The sequence below is a fragment of the Macrotis lagotis genome, chromosome 2 (assembly GCF_037893015.1).
Source record: "Macrotis lagotis isolate mMagLag1 chromosome 2, bilby.v1.9.chrom.fasta, whole genome shotgun sequence".
NCBI classification, from domain to species: domain Eukaryota; kingdom Metazoa; phylum Chordata; class Mammalia; order Peramelemorphia; family Peramelidae; genus Macrotis; species Macrotis lagotis.
The window spans coordinates 70142919-70157590 of NC_133659.1; the positions used below are offsets into that span (position 1 = coordinate 70142919).

The 14672-nt window shown below is 34.3% G+C and overlaps 1 protein-coding gene across 3 annotated transcripts in view; it reads left to right on the top strand.

Moving 5' to 3' along the window:
• PAPPA2 (pappalysin 2) overlaps positions 1 to 14672 on the top strand; it is a 372249-nt gene that overhangs the window by 195916 nt on the left and 161661 nt on the right. For all 3 annotated transcript variants that reach the window (XM_074222103.1, XM_074222104.1, XM_074222105.1), the window contains 2 exons: positions 4894 to 5029; positions 6774 to 6990. In XM_074222103.1, the coding sequence (XP_074078204.1) occupies positions 4894 to 5029; positions 6774 to 6990 (353 nt within the window). The remainder of the gene's footprint in view (positions 1 to 4893; positions 5030 to 6773; positions 6991 to 14672) is intronic.

Consider the following 14672-nt stretch of genomic DNA (forward strand, 5'->3'; position numbering starts at 1 on the left):
GAAAGTCCTTTCAGAGTTATGGATATACTGAATTTCACTGCTGTCCCCTGTGGTCCTGAGGGCTGTCACCTGGTCCCAAGGAAATGTGGACTTTTCTGAATAGGTCTATGATCGACAGAGAACTAATGTGAATTTCCATCCTTAAATAATCTGCTTTAAAGGTCACTTGGACATTTTGTTCAAAGGGTTGTCAAGTTTCAAGTTTCAGATCTGAGGTTTATTAAGACTGGTTTTCATAGTAGATAATTTCCCCCTGTCATTAATTGTAATCTTTTGATTTAAGGAGAGGACAAAGAGTATCAAAGACCCAGGCTTACTGGGGAAATGGGCGGTTATAACTCAACTGCTCTATCCTAAATTGACTTAAGGTCAAGATGTTGGAATCTCCAAAGTCTTGGCAATTAAGATGGTCGGTAGGCTGAATTACACTAAATAGAGTCAGTATACTAAAGGAGAACTATCTTAAATAAACCTCCAAGTGTAAGAACTGGAAGGGACATTCGTAGCCAATAATGTCCATGAAAGCACAGAGTATGGTAAGAACTATCAAGCACAAGGACTAAAAGGAGAAATTCTTAGATGGCACAAAGGTATCAATATAAGCAAATTACTTTTGTCTTCATTTCAGTAGACATCTATTAATCTTTAAATACAAGGCATTGTGCTTCCTCTTGGAATTTGAACAAAAACGTAGAGTCAGACCTTAAGGCACCTTACATTCTTCTAGGAAAAGACAATGTGTACCCAGAAAAGTAAATACAAGATAATTGGGAAAAGGAGAGTGTAAAACAACCAGGGAGATGAAGGAAATATGAGGTAACACCTGTATAGAGCCTTGAAATAAACAATTCAAAGAGGTATTTCAGAAATAGGGAACAAATCATACAAAGGCCAGGGGAATGGAAGAAATAAAGAAAAGGTACTAATAGTAACTCTGAGAAAGGTAGGATGACATCTTAGACATCTGGCTTCATAATTGGGAAGACAGATGTTCACTTTTCACTTTTGGTATTTACTGGTTTTGTGGTCTTATGCCAATCCTTAGTGTTTTAGGAAGTTTCTGAGAAAGTGACAATATTTATTAGTAGAGGAGCTTTTCCTAATTTAGAAATTCCTTGTCCCAAGAATATTTCAAGTCCAATTGCTACCTCTAGTTCAGATAATTCTAGAGAAATAAACTGTGCAGCTATTTCTAAACAGATGTCTAATTTAAAAAGACTTGGCCAAATTGATAAGTTTTCTAGACCAGTGGTTCAACTATAGTTACCTGAGAAGCCAGGAGAAGCAAAGAGCATCCTTTAACCCACTATATTAAAAAAAAGATGCATGATAGAGATTTCTGCCTTCCCAAACTTTTAGAATACTAAATAGTTATCATTCACATAGAAGTCTAAGGTTGACAAAACTCTTTATATGTTTCATTCCTGTGACAGCTCTGTGAGATTCTCACTTTAGTAGATAGGGAAATGAGCCTATGAGAAGTTAAATGATTTGGCTTTCACATTAATCTTTTAGAATATAAACTTACTTCTATGCATTAGAAATGATTAGAATTTTTGTGAACTCCTGAATTGCTGGGTACTGATGAATGTTTCAGATGAGCTCTGTAGGGACACCATATCCTTGAAAGGGGGGGGGGGCAGGCGGATCTGAGCTTTTAATCTTCTGAACATAATGATATATTCACTCTGTAATATCCACTACATGATACTTTAAAGACCCTGGATTTGGATTCAGAAGTCTTGGGCTCAAATTCTGATTGTGCTACTCTCTGTGGTCCCTTGTACAAGTCCTCTCTGGTCTTTAAAAAGAACCAGAATTTAAGAAGACCTTGAAAGACTGAGATGAAACTGTATACTTCAGGTAAAGAAAATAGAAATAATAGAATAATATTTTTTACTTCAAACTAAAGTTATAATATCTGTTTGTAATTATTTATTTCTAAAATGCATTTTTCTAAAGAACAGAAATCATAGTAAATTATAAAAAATTATTTTTAAAAAAATTCTATCAATTGATGCTTCTAGTCCTTCAATTTTAATGTTCCTTCCCATGTTAAATTCTGTGCTTCATTTCAAAATCTTGAATAGGGTCAAAATAAGTTTCCTTCTCGCACACACATATTCTTTCTTATTTTTTTCTTACTTTTCTCCCTCCTTCACATTTTTTTGTAGTTATCACATGTGTTTGTATCCTTGTCATAAGAATTTTCAACATGAAGTTTATTAACTTATTTTATTTTATAGACAAATTCATTCAAACAGATTTTATTTCTTTTGTAGTGCTATGTATTTAAAAATTGGTCCATGACTGAACCATTCAGAAAAATGCATTAGTGGATTATGCAGATGATATATGTATCTCTCTCCCAGTATTTGATGAGTAAATAATAACCTGGGGCACAAAACTTGTTCTTTTCTTGTGCTAATGTAAATGTTACTAATTTAGCCTTTTCTAGAAGGGAGTTTTGCTAAAGATTTCCATCTGAGATATTTTCAGAATTGCACACATAATTAGGCATTTGGCATTCCATTTCCCGATCAAACAACATTTCTTTTGTATTTTGTGTTTTGTGCAATTCTTTCCCCAACCAGATCACCTATATATATCATGTTGCAGGTAGGGCCTGAAAATTTTATCACTACCCCTTCACATAAACACTGGACATCCCAACAACCCAAGAAATCAGTTTTTGCAGTGGTCTGGCTAACAGAGACCCTAACAGGGACATGAAAAGTTGGTCTTGGCCTTAGGTAAATGGAAAAGGTATCCACATCATAAGAACAGCCAGTTGACCAACTGCTTTCCTGGTGGGTGGTGTCAATGAAGAGACAAAGATGAGAACATTTCTCTTGTCCTTTTTGGAGTCATACTCTTCCATAAGATTTGAGCCCCACTGGATGGAAGTCACCATATACTTACTTGGTCTTTGTATTTGTTCCCTGGTTCAGATGTGGCCTGTTCTTCCATCCCAAACTTTCATTCTGCAGGTCTCTTTGTTGTTTTGTTGTTTTGTTTTTGTTTTGTTTTGTTTTGTTTTGTTTTGTTTTGTTTTGTTTTGTTTTGTTTTGAAACAGAAAAGGTTAGGAGAATTCCCTGAGGTCTTTAAACTCTTTTTTTCTTCTAGTGCACCAAAGGCTTAGGGCTTTGGAAAAGTTTCTCAGGTACCTTGTGACATATTTCAAATTTTGCTCCCAGATGATCCAAATTAGATCAGTTTCGGAAGATTTGTTGTTAAAGAAAAATTAGGCGGCATAGCAGACAGATGGTGGACTTGTAACCAGGAAGACAGATTCAAATCCTGCCTTGTAAACTTGTGTGACTTTCAGCACTTACTTAATCTTTCTCAATCTAAATTTCCTCAAATATAAAATGATAAAATTGCATTCAGTAGCCTATAAAGCCCCTTCGAGTTATAAAAGAATGATGATTAGATTTTGTACTACAATCTATATACTATGGTTCCAGGTCTTTTCTCTTTTTTTTTTTTCTTTTCTTTCAGAGAAGGATTTGTGATAACAAGGGGCATAAAGGACTAAGGAAAGGAAAGAAATGAAATAAATAGGACAATTATTATTTTCCTCAAAAGGGGTGGGGTTGAGGGGAGGAATTTCTATCACACTAACTTCCTGCATTTATCAGATTATACTAATGAAGCCAACCATACAAATCATACAAATGATTGCTTCTTGGGCTAGAGAAAAACCAAAGATTGCTTAGACAGGTAATGTAGCTTCCAGGTTATGGACACTGTCACATTAAGTGAGTCCTCTCCTAGTAAATGTTGCATCCTGCTACAAAACTTGAAGCAGTTTTTTTGAGGTTTAATCACTCTTGTTTCATGGGTATATGACTGCAGTAATTCCACCAATATCCATTTCAACACTACTGAGTTCCATGTTATATACGTTCCAAAGAGGGTGAAAATTTGTCTTCAATAGCAGTTGAGATCAATAAAATGATTGGCAATTTGAATGTGTTTCCTTTTTTCTAGGGGAAACAGATGAAAAGCAGTCAAGAAGGGAGTATATAATACAATGTAATTCACTGACTTTTAGAATAATTTCTATTTAAAGGAAGACTGCATTTATTTATGTAGAACACAGAGTCTAAAGAGATATTTATAGATATAGAGCTGGAAGAAAACTAGGGATTAACTGGTTCACCTCATCATTAGTTTAAAGGTGTTAGTAACTTGCCCATTATCAGAGTTAGCATGTAAGAGAAATAATATTCTAAGTTAATGCCCTGTTGCACTTTTCATTGTACTTTTTCCCTTCTAACCATTGAAATCATTGCATTCTAGGAATCAAAATGACTTCAAGAAGGCATTTAGTCCTCCTGCCTCTAGGCAGTTGTCTGAATCATAACACTGCAGTTTCTAGTTGGGGAAGGGGAGAGATTTGGAGTGAGAGTATAACCTGCCCTTGTGGTAATACAATAGGGGTGGTGGAGAAGACATTGATAATTCAAATATGATCTCAGCAGACATTTTCCCCATATCCAATCCCTTCCTACTTTCTTGTCTCATGTTCTCAACACTGTGACAACTCTACTGGATTTCTTGGACTATTTCTTCAATTTTTGGTAAATGTTTTGTTCTGTTTTCACTCTACCCTTTATCCCATTTCCTCCTTCTTATGGTCTAGGTTATATGTTCCTTTTCTAAAGTTCTTCCTTTAGAGTGAAGCTTTAGGGCTTGATCAAAACAGGAACTGAAGATATTCTTCATTATGTCTGACTGAAATGTGTCATACTGCAACTTTACCTGTTGGTAGCAATATTATATTTAGTAGGCTGGAATCATTTCAATGATTCCTTACAGTAATGTAGTAGATACTTTTAATTTATGTAAAAACATATTATGAGTCACATATGTGTACTTGTGCCTAGGTATGTTTTGACAGACCTTGTACAGCCACCACAATTTTCATTTTCTTGGCATCTGATGGCATGGTCCATGGAGAAAAGCAGAGACCAACAGTGACTCTTCACTTGAGTGATGCCAGTGGACAAAACCACTCGCTTGGTAAGTATGGTTTGTGAAGAGGAGAAATGGTAGTTACAAAGACTGCAGGAGCCCCTAGAGATATTCTTTTATCTCGATCTCTGCTTGCCTTTATTGCACCTCTTTTAGACTGAAAATTTCAGCAAAAAAAGGGAAAGTCATAAAAAAGAGCCAAACATAAGTGAATCATATAAAATGAAGTCAACAGTATACCACTTAATTTTTTGCAATTATGAATATGACTTCTTTACACATTCACTTGACCAAAATCTGAATTCATCTTGATATATGTCTTCTTTCTGTAATGCTGATTTCTGCCTAACTCAGTGGATGCTTATTAAATTAATTAATAAACTGTGATTAAATGCTTACTAGTGATTTTAAAACCAGGTATTGATCTGGACACTGAGTATACAAATAAAACAAATGAAAAAAATTATATTCATAAGAAACTGACATTCTAATGAGAGAACCGAAAAAGAAGACATCTGTAATACTAAGGATATATAGAATGATAATGAGAGAATTATATCAAAGTAGTTGAATATAAGGTAGGACACTATTTGCATACACATTAATATACATGCATATGTATACACATTAATATACATGCATATGTATACACATTAACATATATATATACATACACAAATATTATTTGAGAGAGTAGGCCTTTGTAGATATCAGGAATAGCTTCACATGGAATGTTATTTTAATCTGCATCTTGAAGGATTCTATTAGACAAACATGAGGAGGGAATGGAGGTATGGAGGAGCTCCATTCAAAGGTATGGAGACAAGAAATGAAGTGTACTAAGGAAGGGTCACCTTGGATAGATTGCAAAATGTGGGAAGGTATATACATTTAAACAAAAGTGTTTATATTTTATTTTGTAGACTATAGAGTCAAATCATTAGGATAAGCTGAGATAATGGTTGTGAAAATATTTAAAATGTGATATAGAGAGGAAAAGTATTTCTTGAAGAGTTATTTTCCTCTTCCTTGGTTTTTTCTTTCCTTGATGGAGAATGAAAGGAGTCTTAAAGGTATGTATCAAGAAATTGCTTCAGCACAATAATTGGTTCCCTCTTACTTTCCAGAGACAGACTAGCACTTTATCCTCTCTTCACCCTTGAATATAAAGGAGGTTGGGGAATCATTGTTTTCCTGGAACCATTAGACTAGACTGTCCCTTTCTCATGTTCTTTCTAAAGGGGTTGATGAGAGAGAAATTCACTAACACCCACAAAGAACCATTGAGAATGAGATCCTTGGCATTACAGGTATTCAGTACAAGATTCAGTTTTAGAATCTTTAAGCATTACAATTCTAAAGTAACATCTTTCAGAAAGGTGAGGAAAGTGAACTGATCTGATTGTAAACATTAAAAAAATCCCTTTTGCTGGCACATAATGACACTTACCATAATGCTCTAAGTGTATTTTCTCCATCAGGAAGTCTCATTTCTCAAGATTATGATTCCACCTATGTTCCTTCTGTGCTATTCTCCCCTTGTCATGAACTTGTACCCCCCCCTCCTTTTTATCATCTTCTCCTTGATGGACAACAGCATGTATAATGCTTGATTGCAGTGGGCATGGTTTTAGCTGATCATTTGTTAGATTAAAAAATATTTTATTAAACAAGAGACTAATAAGTTACTAAGTAAGAACTAAGTATCTCTTATCTGGATCCCCAAGAAATTTCCTGGTCAGATGTTAAAATTTAAAATTGTCTATTACATCATTTATTTCTTTTTCTGCAGGGACCTATGAGTTATCATGCCAGCATAACCCATTGGCTATTAATGTGACCCATAATCTGAATTTCCTTTTCCACCAAACCACCTCAGTGCTGCTTAATTTCTCTTCACCATTTGTGGGCATCTCAGCAGTGGCCCTAAGGACTTCCCTAAGTATTAACCCATCAGCCTCCTCCAGCTGTGTCCCAGAGCATGAAGATCATGGACACCACCAACAAAGGTACAATGTCTTTTTATACTCTTCTTTTGGGAACTTCCCTATAGTAAAGTTCATGTGATCAATTTTTATGATTGAATAAGACTAAAGAAATTATTTAGGATACTAAGAAACAGGATGACAACAATTCTATTTGGTCAAACCTTTCTATTAACCTCTCATTTATTTCTCTTTATGCACTTTCTATTTCAGTCATATTTGACCACTGACCTCAGACATGTCTTGCATTTCCCATCTTCCTTGTCTTTGTTCATACAATTTCCCTAGTTGTTCAAAATCAGTTTTCAAGTGTGCATTTGTGTGTGTGTGTGTGTGTGTGTGTATTTATGTAAAAAACATTTCCCTACCTATTGCTTCACTGTGGCATGGAAATAGCATTGGTTTCTAAAGTCATTGCCAGTGGAGCTTTAGTATGAGTGGGCCCTGGAAGTCTGGACAGTCTTTGAGTATGGACTGCCCAAGAGTTCCTCATCTCTCTGAGGACTAATGAAGCAAATACAGAAAAGATTTTTCTCTAGGCTGATTGAAAGGGAAGACATTTTTTCCTGCTCCATTAGCACATTAAGACCATCTAATCAAGTTACAACATTATTGTCAACTTTCCCCATGAAAAGAATATCAACACCAGTGCAATCATATCCTAGAAGTACTGAGGTAGGTATGTACATACAAACTTGCATATATTGGATGAGTACTGCTAATTTGCATAAGGGTAGGCTCCATGTGTTAGCTATTTTTTCCTTTTATAACATGCAGCATAGTGCTCTATATGCTATGGCATTTAATAATAATCATTCTTTTCAAGGAGCATGTTTTATATTAATACAACAATATTTTAAAAATCATAAACAGGGAAAAATAGTTTCCTTAATTATGAGGTCATGGCCTGTACAATGAAGTCTACTTCTATCTTCTCACCACTGTTTCCTTTTTGGGATCAGTTCTCTTTTGGACTAAAAGACTTCCACCTTCCTAGCATAACATGATAGAATTCCCAGTGCTAACATGTCTCCTCATCTTTCTGAGGACTCTAATTCCCAGAATTTCTACATGGAATCGGATACCCTTTACCCTTATCCCCATTCCTCCTCTCCCTAAGAGGCTGCATTTTAGATATTTTCAGAAGGGTATTAACCAGAAGCAACAACTAAACATTTTTGTACATGGGACATGTAATACATAATAAGCCCAGTGTAAGTAGCATGAAATATAAGGTTGGGGAAGATGCTGGAACACTCTCTGGACAAAGACTTTGGGATGTCACAAGGCAGAGAATAGAAACAGGGCTTAACCCAGGCTGGAGAGGAGCTCAGCTAGGATATGATCAAACAAGAGGGGTAGAGAAAACTTTCCATGCTAACCAGATATTAAACCCAATTATTTCTATATTGTTCAAAAACTGCAAACGCTGACAAAACATTCCATGTTATGATCGCCTAAGGCAACAACTGAGTTGTATTACCCTAGTTATGATTCAGTGATTTACTATCTCATTCTGAATGATAATTTATGAAATTTTGTCCATGATGTTAGCTCAATTCTAAACCCTATACTCTTATTCTTACTGCAAAGTCTATTGGTGACTAACTCTTCACCTTTTCCAATTACAACCTTCAACTAGCCTTGGACCTTGTATCTTGTGACTGCAAAGCTAAATCTTCCCTTTATGATATTGTTCCTACCCTCATATTTCTCTAAGTATCCTAGACTGATCTTTCTCTCTAGTTTTAAACTTATCCTGGTGATTCATACATATTTTACCTTTAATTGACCAGGTTGAATTGATAATTATATCTTAAATGTATTTGTCAATCAACAGTGGATCTATTTTCAGGATTCCTTTTCCCTTTTCTTTCCCTTTCCTTAGCCATAGTTTCCTTCTTTTCTTCCTCCTTTCTTTTTCTTCATCAATCTCTTCTTTCTTTTTGTCTTCCTTATCAGCTCCTAATATAATGTTTACCAAATTGTAACTTCTTGTTAATTGGTTTATTTATTGGTTTGTGGCTCTTCTGCTTCCTACCAAGTCATGACTCATATTTGACTCCCTTTCCTTTAAGATAAATGATAAAGATCATAGGATCTAGAACTGGAAAGAACCTTAGAAATAATGTAGTGCATACAACCTCCCTATTTTATAAGCAATAATAAACTTGAAGACTTCCTTATGCAAAAGGTAGCAAAAATATTTTATTTGAAACTCTGTCTTAATTTTTTTGTTGCTCTTCCATTTCCCTCCAAAATATTAAGAACTTTAAACTCCCCCATTAGTCATTTATTTATTTTAGGGTTCTTTTTAAATTTTGAGTTCCAGATTTTTTTTCTCCCTTCTGTACCTTTCCCAGGAACTGAAAAGAAAAGCAAAATGATATCAGTTTTACATATGAAGTCATGCAAAACTTATTTCCATATTATAAAAGAAGAGAAAAGCAAAAAAAGAAAGAAAATTAAAATTCATTTTGCATTCAGAGTTCATCACATTCCTCTATGGAGACGGATAGCATTTTCTTATCATGAGGCTTTTGGAATTGTTTTGGATCATTGTATTGATGAGTACTCAAGTCTTTTACAGTTGATCATTATTACAACATTGCTGTTGGTTGGTTCTTGTCTTTTGTTATCAAAGACACCAAAAAATGGCATCACATCACTCTGTTTGAGACAAATTACAGTGTGTCCTACTGTGGCTGATCAGAGCAATATGCACTCAGAATGCTCTACCACAGGTTGGGCATAAATAGTCCATATGAACACCTGGGTGGTCCTCTAAAGTTACAGATGTCATGTTTCCTCTGAGTTACTTCCATTTTGCTTTCTTCATAGAGTGCAGCACCCTCACTCATGAGGGCGTGCCATGCTGGGTGGTCCTATGCCAGTGTCTCCTATGCTATACAATCAATTCTAATTTCTTCAATGAGAACTTCAGGGTGCTCTTCTGAGCCCCTTGTGAGTTCTTGACCTGTGTGAATTCTCCATAAAATAATTTTGGCGTTTTTTTATTTTTGGAAAACATACATCTGGCATTCTAACAATATGTTCAGCCCATCTGGGCATTCTCTGTAATAATGTTGGAATGCTAGACAGTATAGCTCAAGAAAGAACCTCAGTGTCTGGTATCTTCTCCTGCCAGGTGATCTTCAGAATCTTTCTAAGACAATTTAACTGGAAGCGATTCAGTTTCCTGACATGGTGCTGGGAGACTATCCAGGTTTCACAGGCAAATACCAATGAGGTCAACACAATGGCTCTGTAGACCTTCAGTTTGGTAGTCAGCCTAATACTTCTCTCCCATACTTTCTTTCCAAGCCTCCCAAATATTGAGCTAACTCTGGCAATGTGAGCATCAACATCATTGTCAATGTGTACCTCCCTGGAAAGGACACTGTAAAGGTCAGTGAACTTTTCCACAATACCCCAAACTACTCCATTTGCTATAATCAATGGTTCCACATATGGATGGTGTTGTGCTGGCTGATGGAGCACCTGTGTTTTCTTGGTGTTAATTGCTAGACCAAAATGAGCACAAGCCACAGAAAATTAATCCATACTTTGTTGCATCTCAGCTTTAGAGGCTATATTGTTGAGTGGATCATTATCTGAAAACAGAAGATCATGCACCAACACTCCCTCCACTTTGGTCTTGGCTTGCATCTTTTACAAGTTGAAAAATTTGACATTTGTGGTAGCTGACCTTGAGGCTATGTTCATCTTCAGTGAAGGCATTTATTAACATGGCTGAAAATATCATGCTAAAGATATGGGTTCAAGGACACATCCTTGTTTTATTCCATTGGTGACTGGCAAATCTTGAGAGCATCATCCATGACATTGCTGTCACTGTGTGTGATAGTCTCCTCATTTCACTTTGCATCAATTCAAATGGTCTTACTATTTTTTTGAGCCCTCCCATTTCATTTCTTAGAGGAAAAAATGTTACTTTATCCTAATCATATACCACAATTTCTTCAGTCATTCACCAGTTGATAAGCATCTATACCTTCAACTTTTAATCTATGCCATTACTAAAGAACTAAAGTTCTTTCCCTTTTCTTTGATCTCTATGGAATACAGAGTATTCCATATTAGTAATGTTATTTCTGAGTCAAAGGATATACAAAGTTTTATTGCCCCTTGAACTGAGATCAAATTATTCTCCAGAATGGCTAGACTAAATTTTCAACTCCACCAGTCGTGTATTAGTGTACCTATTTTCCCTCACCCTCTTTAGCATTTGTTATTTCTGATAGGTTCTGAAAGGTCTCAGAGTTGTTTTAATTTTTATTTCTCTATGATGATTTAGAGTATTTTTTCATATCACTATTATTGACACTCTAATAAACTTTCCTTTATGATAAGTTAACGTAGCCAAGTAAAATAAATCCTTACATTGTCCATATCCAAAAAATATGTATTCTCTTACCCTTCTATCCAATCACTTTTCAATCAAAATGTGAGAACCATATTTCATTGTCATCCCTGTGAAGCCATAGTTAGGTATTATATTGTTTATAGTAATTGTCTCAAAGTTGCTTTTTGGTGTCTTGCAATTGTATAAATTTTTCTTCATTTACTGCTTAGTTCCCTCTACCAAATTACACACAAATCTTTTTAGGTTTCTCTGACTCAATTCTCTTTAACATTTTAGTGGCAAAGTGATATTCTATTACATTCAAAAAGCATATCTTTTTAGTCATTCTCCAAAGAGTTTTTAGTTGTTTGCAATAATAAAAAGTGCTGCTGTAAATATTTTTGCAAATATAGACCTTTTCTTGATTTTGATTTTTTATGGTAAATAGGCCTATTCATGTTATGACTCAAAATGTATACACAATATAGTCACTTTTTAGGTATATTTTTCAATTGTCCTCCAAAATGATTGGATCAATTTACAGTTTAGCAGTAGAACATCAGTGTGTTTTTCCTCACTCATCCCTTCCAACATTTCATTTTCCTTCTTGGTCATATTTGCCAATTATGGTGGCATGAAATAAAACCTCATATTGATTTAATTTGCATTTCTCTAATTTTTAGTTATTTGGAGTAATTTTTCAGGTGATTATTGATAACTTGCTTTTTGTATTTTGAAAACTGCCTTGTGATACTATTTAGTTTTTTGTATTTTGAAAACTGCCTAGTGATACTATTTAATCATTCACCTATAAGAGAGTGACTCTTGTTCTCATATATTTTAATTACTTCCCTTGAGATCTTTGAAATCACTAAAAAATTCACTGCAAAAATTTCCAAGTTAATTATTTCTTTTTTAATATATTTCATATTTAGTTAAGAACCTGCCTCCTGGGGGTACCTAGGTGGGGCAATGGATAGAGCACTGGCCTTGGAGTCAGGAGTACCTGAATTCAAATCCAGCCTCATACACTTAATAATTACCTAGCTGTGTGGCCTTGGGCAAGCCACTTAAGTCCATTGCCTTGCAAAAAAAAACAAACTAAAAAAAAAAAAGAACCTGCCTCCTTTCCATAGTCATAAAATATATTACATTTACTATTTCTCTAATTTATTATGTAATATCTAAGATTTATATCTATGTTATATATCTATTTGGAACCTATTGTGGAATATGGTGTGAGATGTTAGTCCATACCCAATTTCTGCCAGACTGCTTTCCAGTTTTCCCAGCTGCTTTTTGTTGAATACTAATTCCTTAGTTTAGTAGTTGAACTCTTTGTTTATTGAACACTATGATGATATGTTTATTTGCTTCTCGAGCTTGTCTTCAACTTTTCTATTTTTTGAACCAGTACCAACAAATTTTAAGATTATTGCTTTGTAATATAATTTGAGATCACTTACTGCTACATTCCATTTCTGTTTTTTTATTTTTACTTATTTTCATGGTATTCTTTATATTTTATTCTTCCAGATAAATTTTGTAATTGTTTTTGCTAGCTCTATAAAGTATCTGTGCTAGTTTGATTCATATGGCATAAATAAAGTAATTTAAGTAGTACTGTCATTTTATTGACATTGTTCTAATGTCAATAATCTTTCCAGTTATTTAACTCTGTCTTTATTCTGTGAAGAGTATTTTAGTTTATTTTATATGATTGCCATGTGTGTCTTGGTAGGTAGATTCCCAAATATTTCAGATATTCTATAGTTATTTTGAATAGAATTTCTCTGCATGATGAAGTTTTATTGTTATTATATAGAGAGACTGATGATTTATATACAGATTCCTTATTTAACAGATGAGGAGTGTTTAAGTAATTTAAGGTTATACTGGTTATTAATAGCATAAATATAATTATAAATAAATGAATAGAGCTTACAGTTACATTATCACTCATTCTTCCAACCAGCTATCATTCAGTTCTAGTTATCATTTAAATTTATATTTTTATGTATATATCATATATTTCTACAAAGAAATTTATATTCATATTATATATACATATATGTGTATGATATATACATACCATATGTATATTATAAATATTCATAATACACATATATAATATGTAAGTATATTATACATAATATATAAGTATAATATACATTTATACAGCATATATTTAGATATCCTATGTCATTTAGACATATTTATAGTTACCATTAAGTCATTCTTATTCCTCTTCTTTGTCAGCTCTACTATTAAAACTTTAAGTTCACTTTAAGATACTTATAGTATATTGCACCCTGCTAGTTCACAGTTTATTCACAAAAGAATTTTTACTACATTTGAAGTCAAATTTGGAAGAAGAGAGAAGAAGTGAAGTAGCAGTCTTACACAATCTGTTATCATTAGCAAATGGGTACCTATATTGCTGTTTGTATTGACTTCCCTATTTTTCTGCTCCGAAGTATCATAGGATCTTTTTAATCCAATTAACCAGGTGGGAAAATTTTACATTTTTCTTCTTCCCTCTTATTCAACATTCCTTGTGACCTATTAGACTGGACTTTATGTCTGTGGAGTTTTAGTCCAATTCTTTGCTAGTCCATTCTGCCTCTTAATTGATTTTCTTATTTATTTTATATTATATTTCTGAGAGCAAAACAAATGATATGCTGAGATCCATGACCACGCTCATCCCAGAGGCTCTTGGAGGTATTGACAAAACATATAATAGTTATATTTATTCAGAATGAGAATCATATCATATGTGAACCACATGATGATTTAAGCATATTATAGATTACCAAGAAATGAAGACAATCCTAGGCTTTACATCATGTAGCTCACAAGCATGGAATTGTGAGGAAAGTAAAGATCTGAAACATAGTCTGCCCATTTTGTCTCAGGCTTGACAAGGAGACTGATTAACTGTGATCACTACTTATTCTTCCGTCACTCCTTTTGATGTGATACTGTATGAAAAGCAAGTTTTATGTGCGTGAATCTCAACCAGTGGAAATGGGATATGATTCTCTAGTTTACACAGAATGTATCTGGAATGTGTGGAGGTTTCCAAGCCGCATGTGATTGACAGAAGCAGTGCAAATTGGCTGCTTACTCTTGGGTAACATGTTAACAGGCAAACTGACAGACACCAACATCTTTCTCTGGTACTGGGGAAACTAACTGAGATTCTTAAGCCATGTGAATTTACTAAAGAATAAATTAGGCACGAGTTTGTATGGGCAGATCTATATCAAACACAGTTGTATATATGCACATGCTAAACTATGAAACCCTCAAATTCTGGGCACAAAGGGATTCCTGA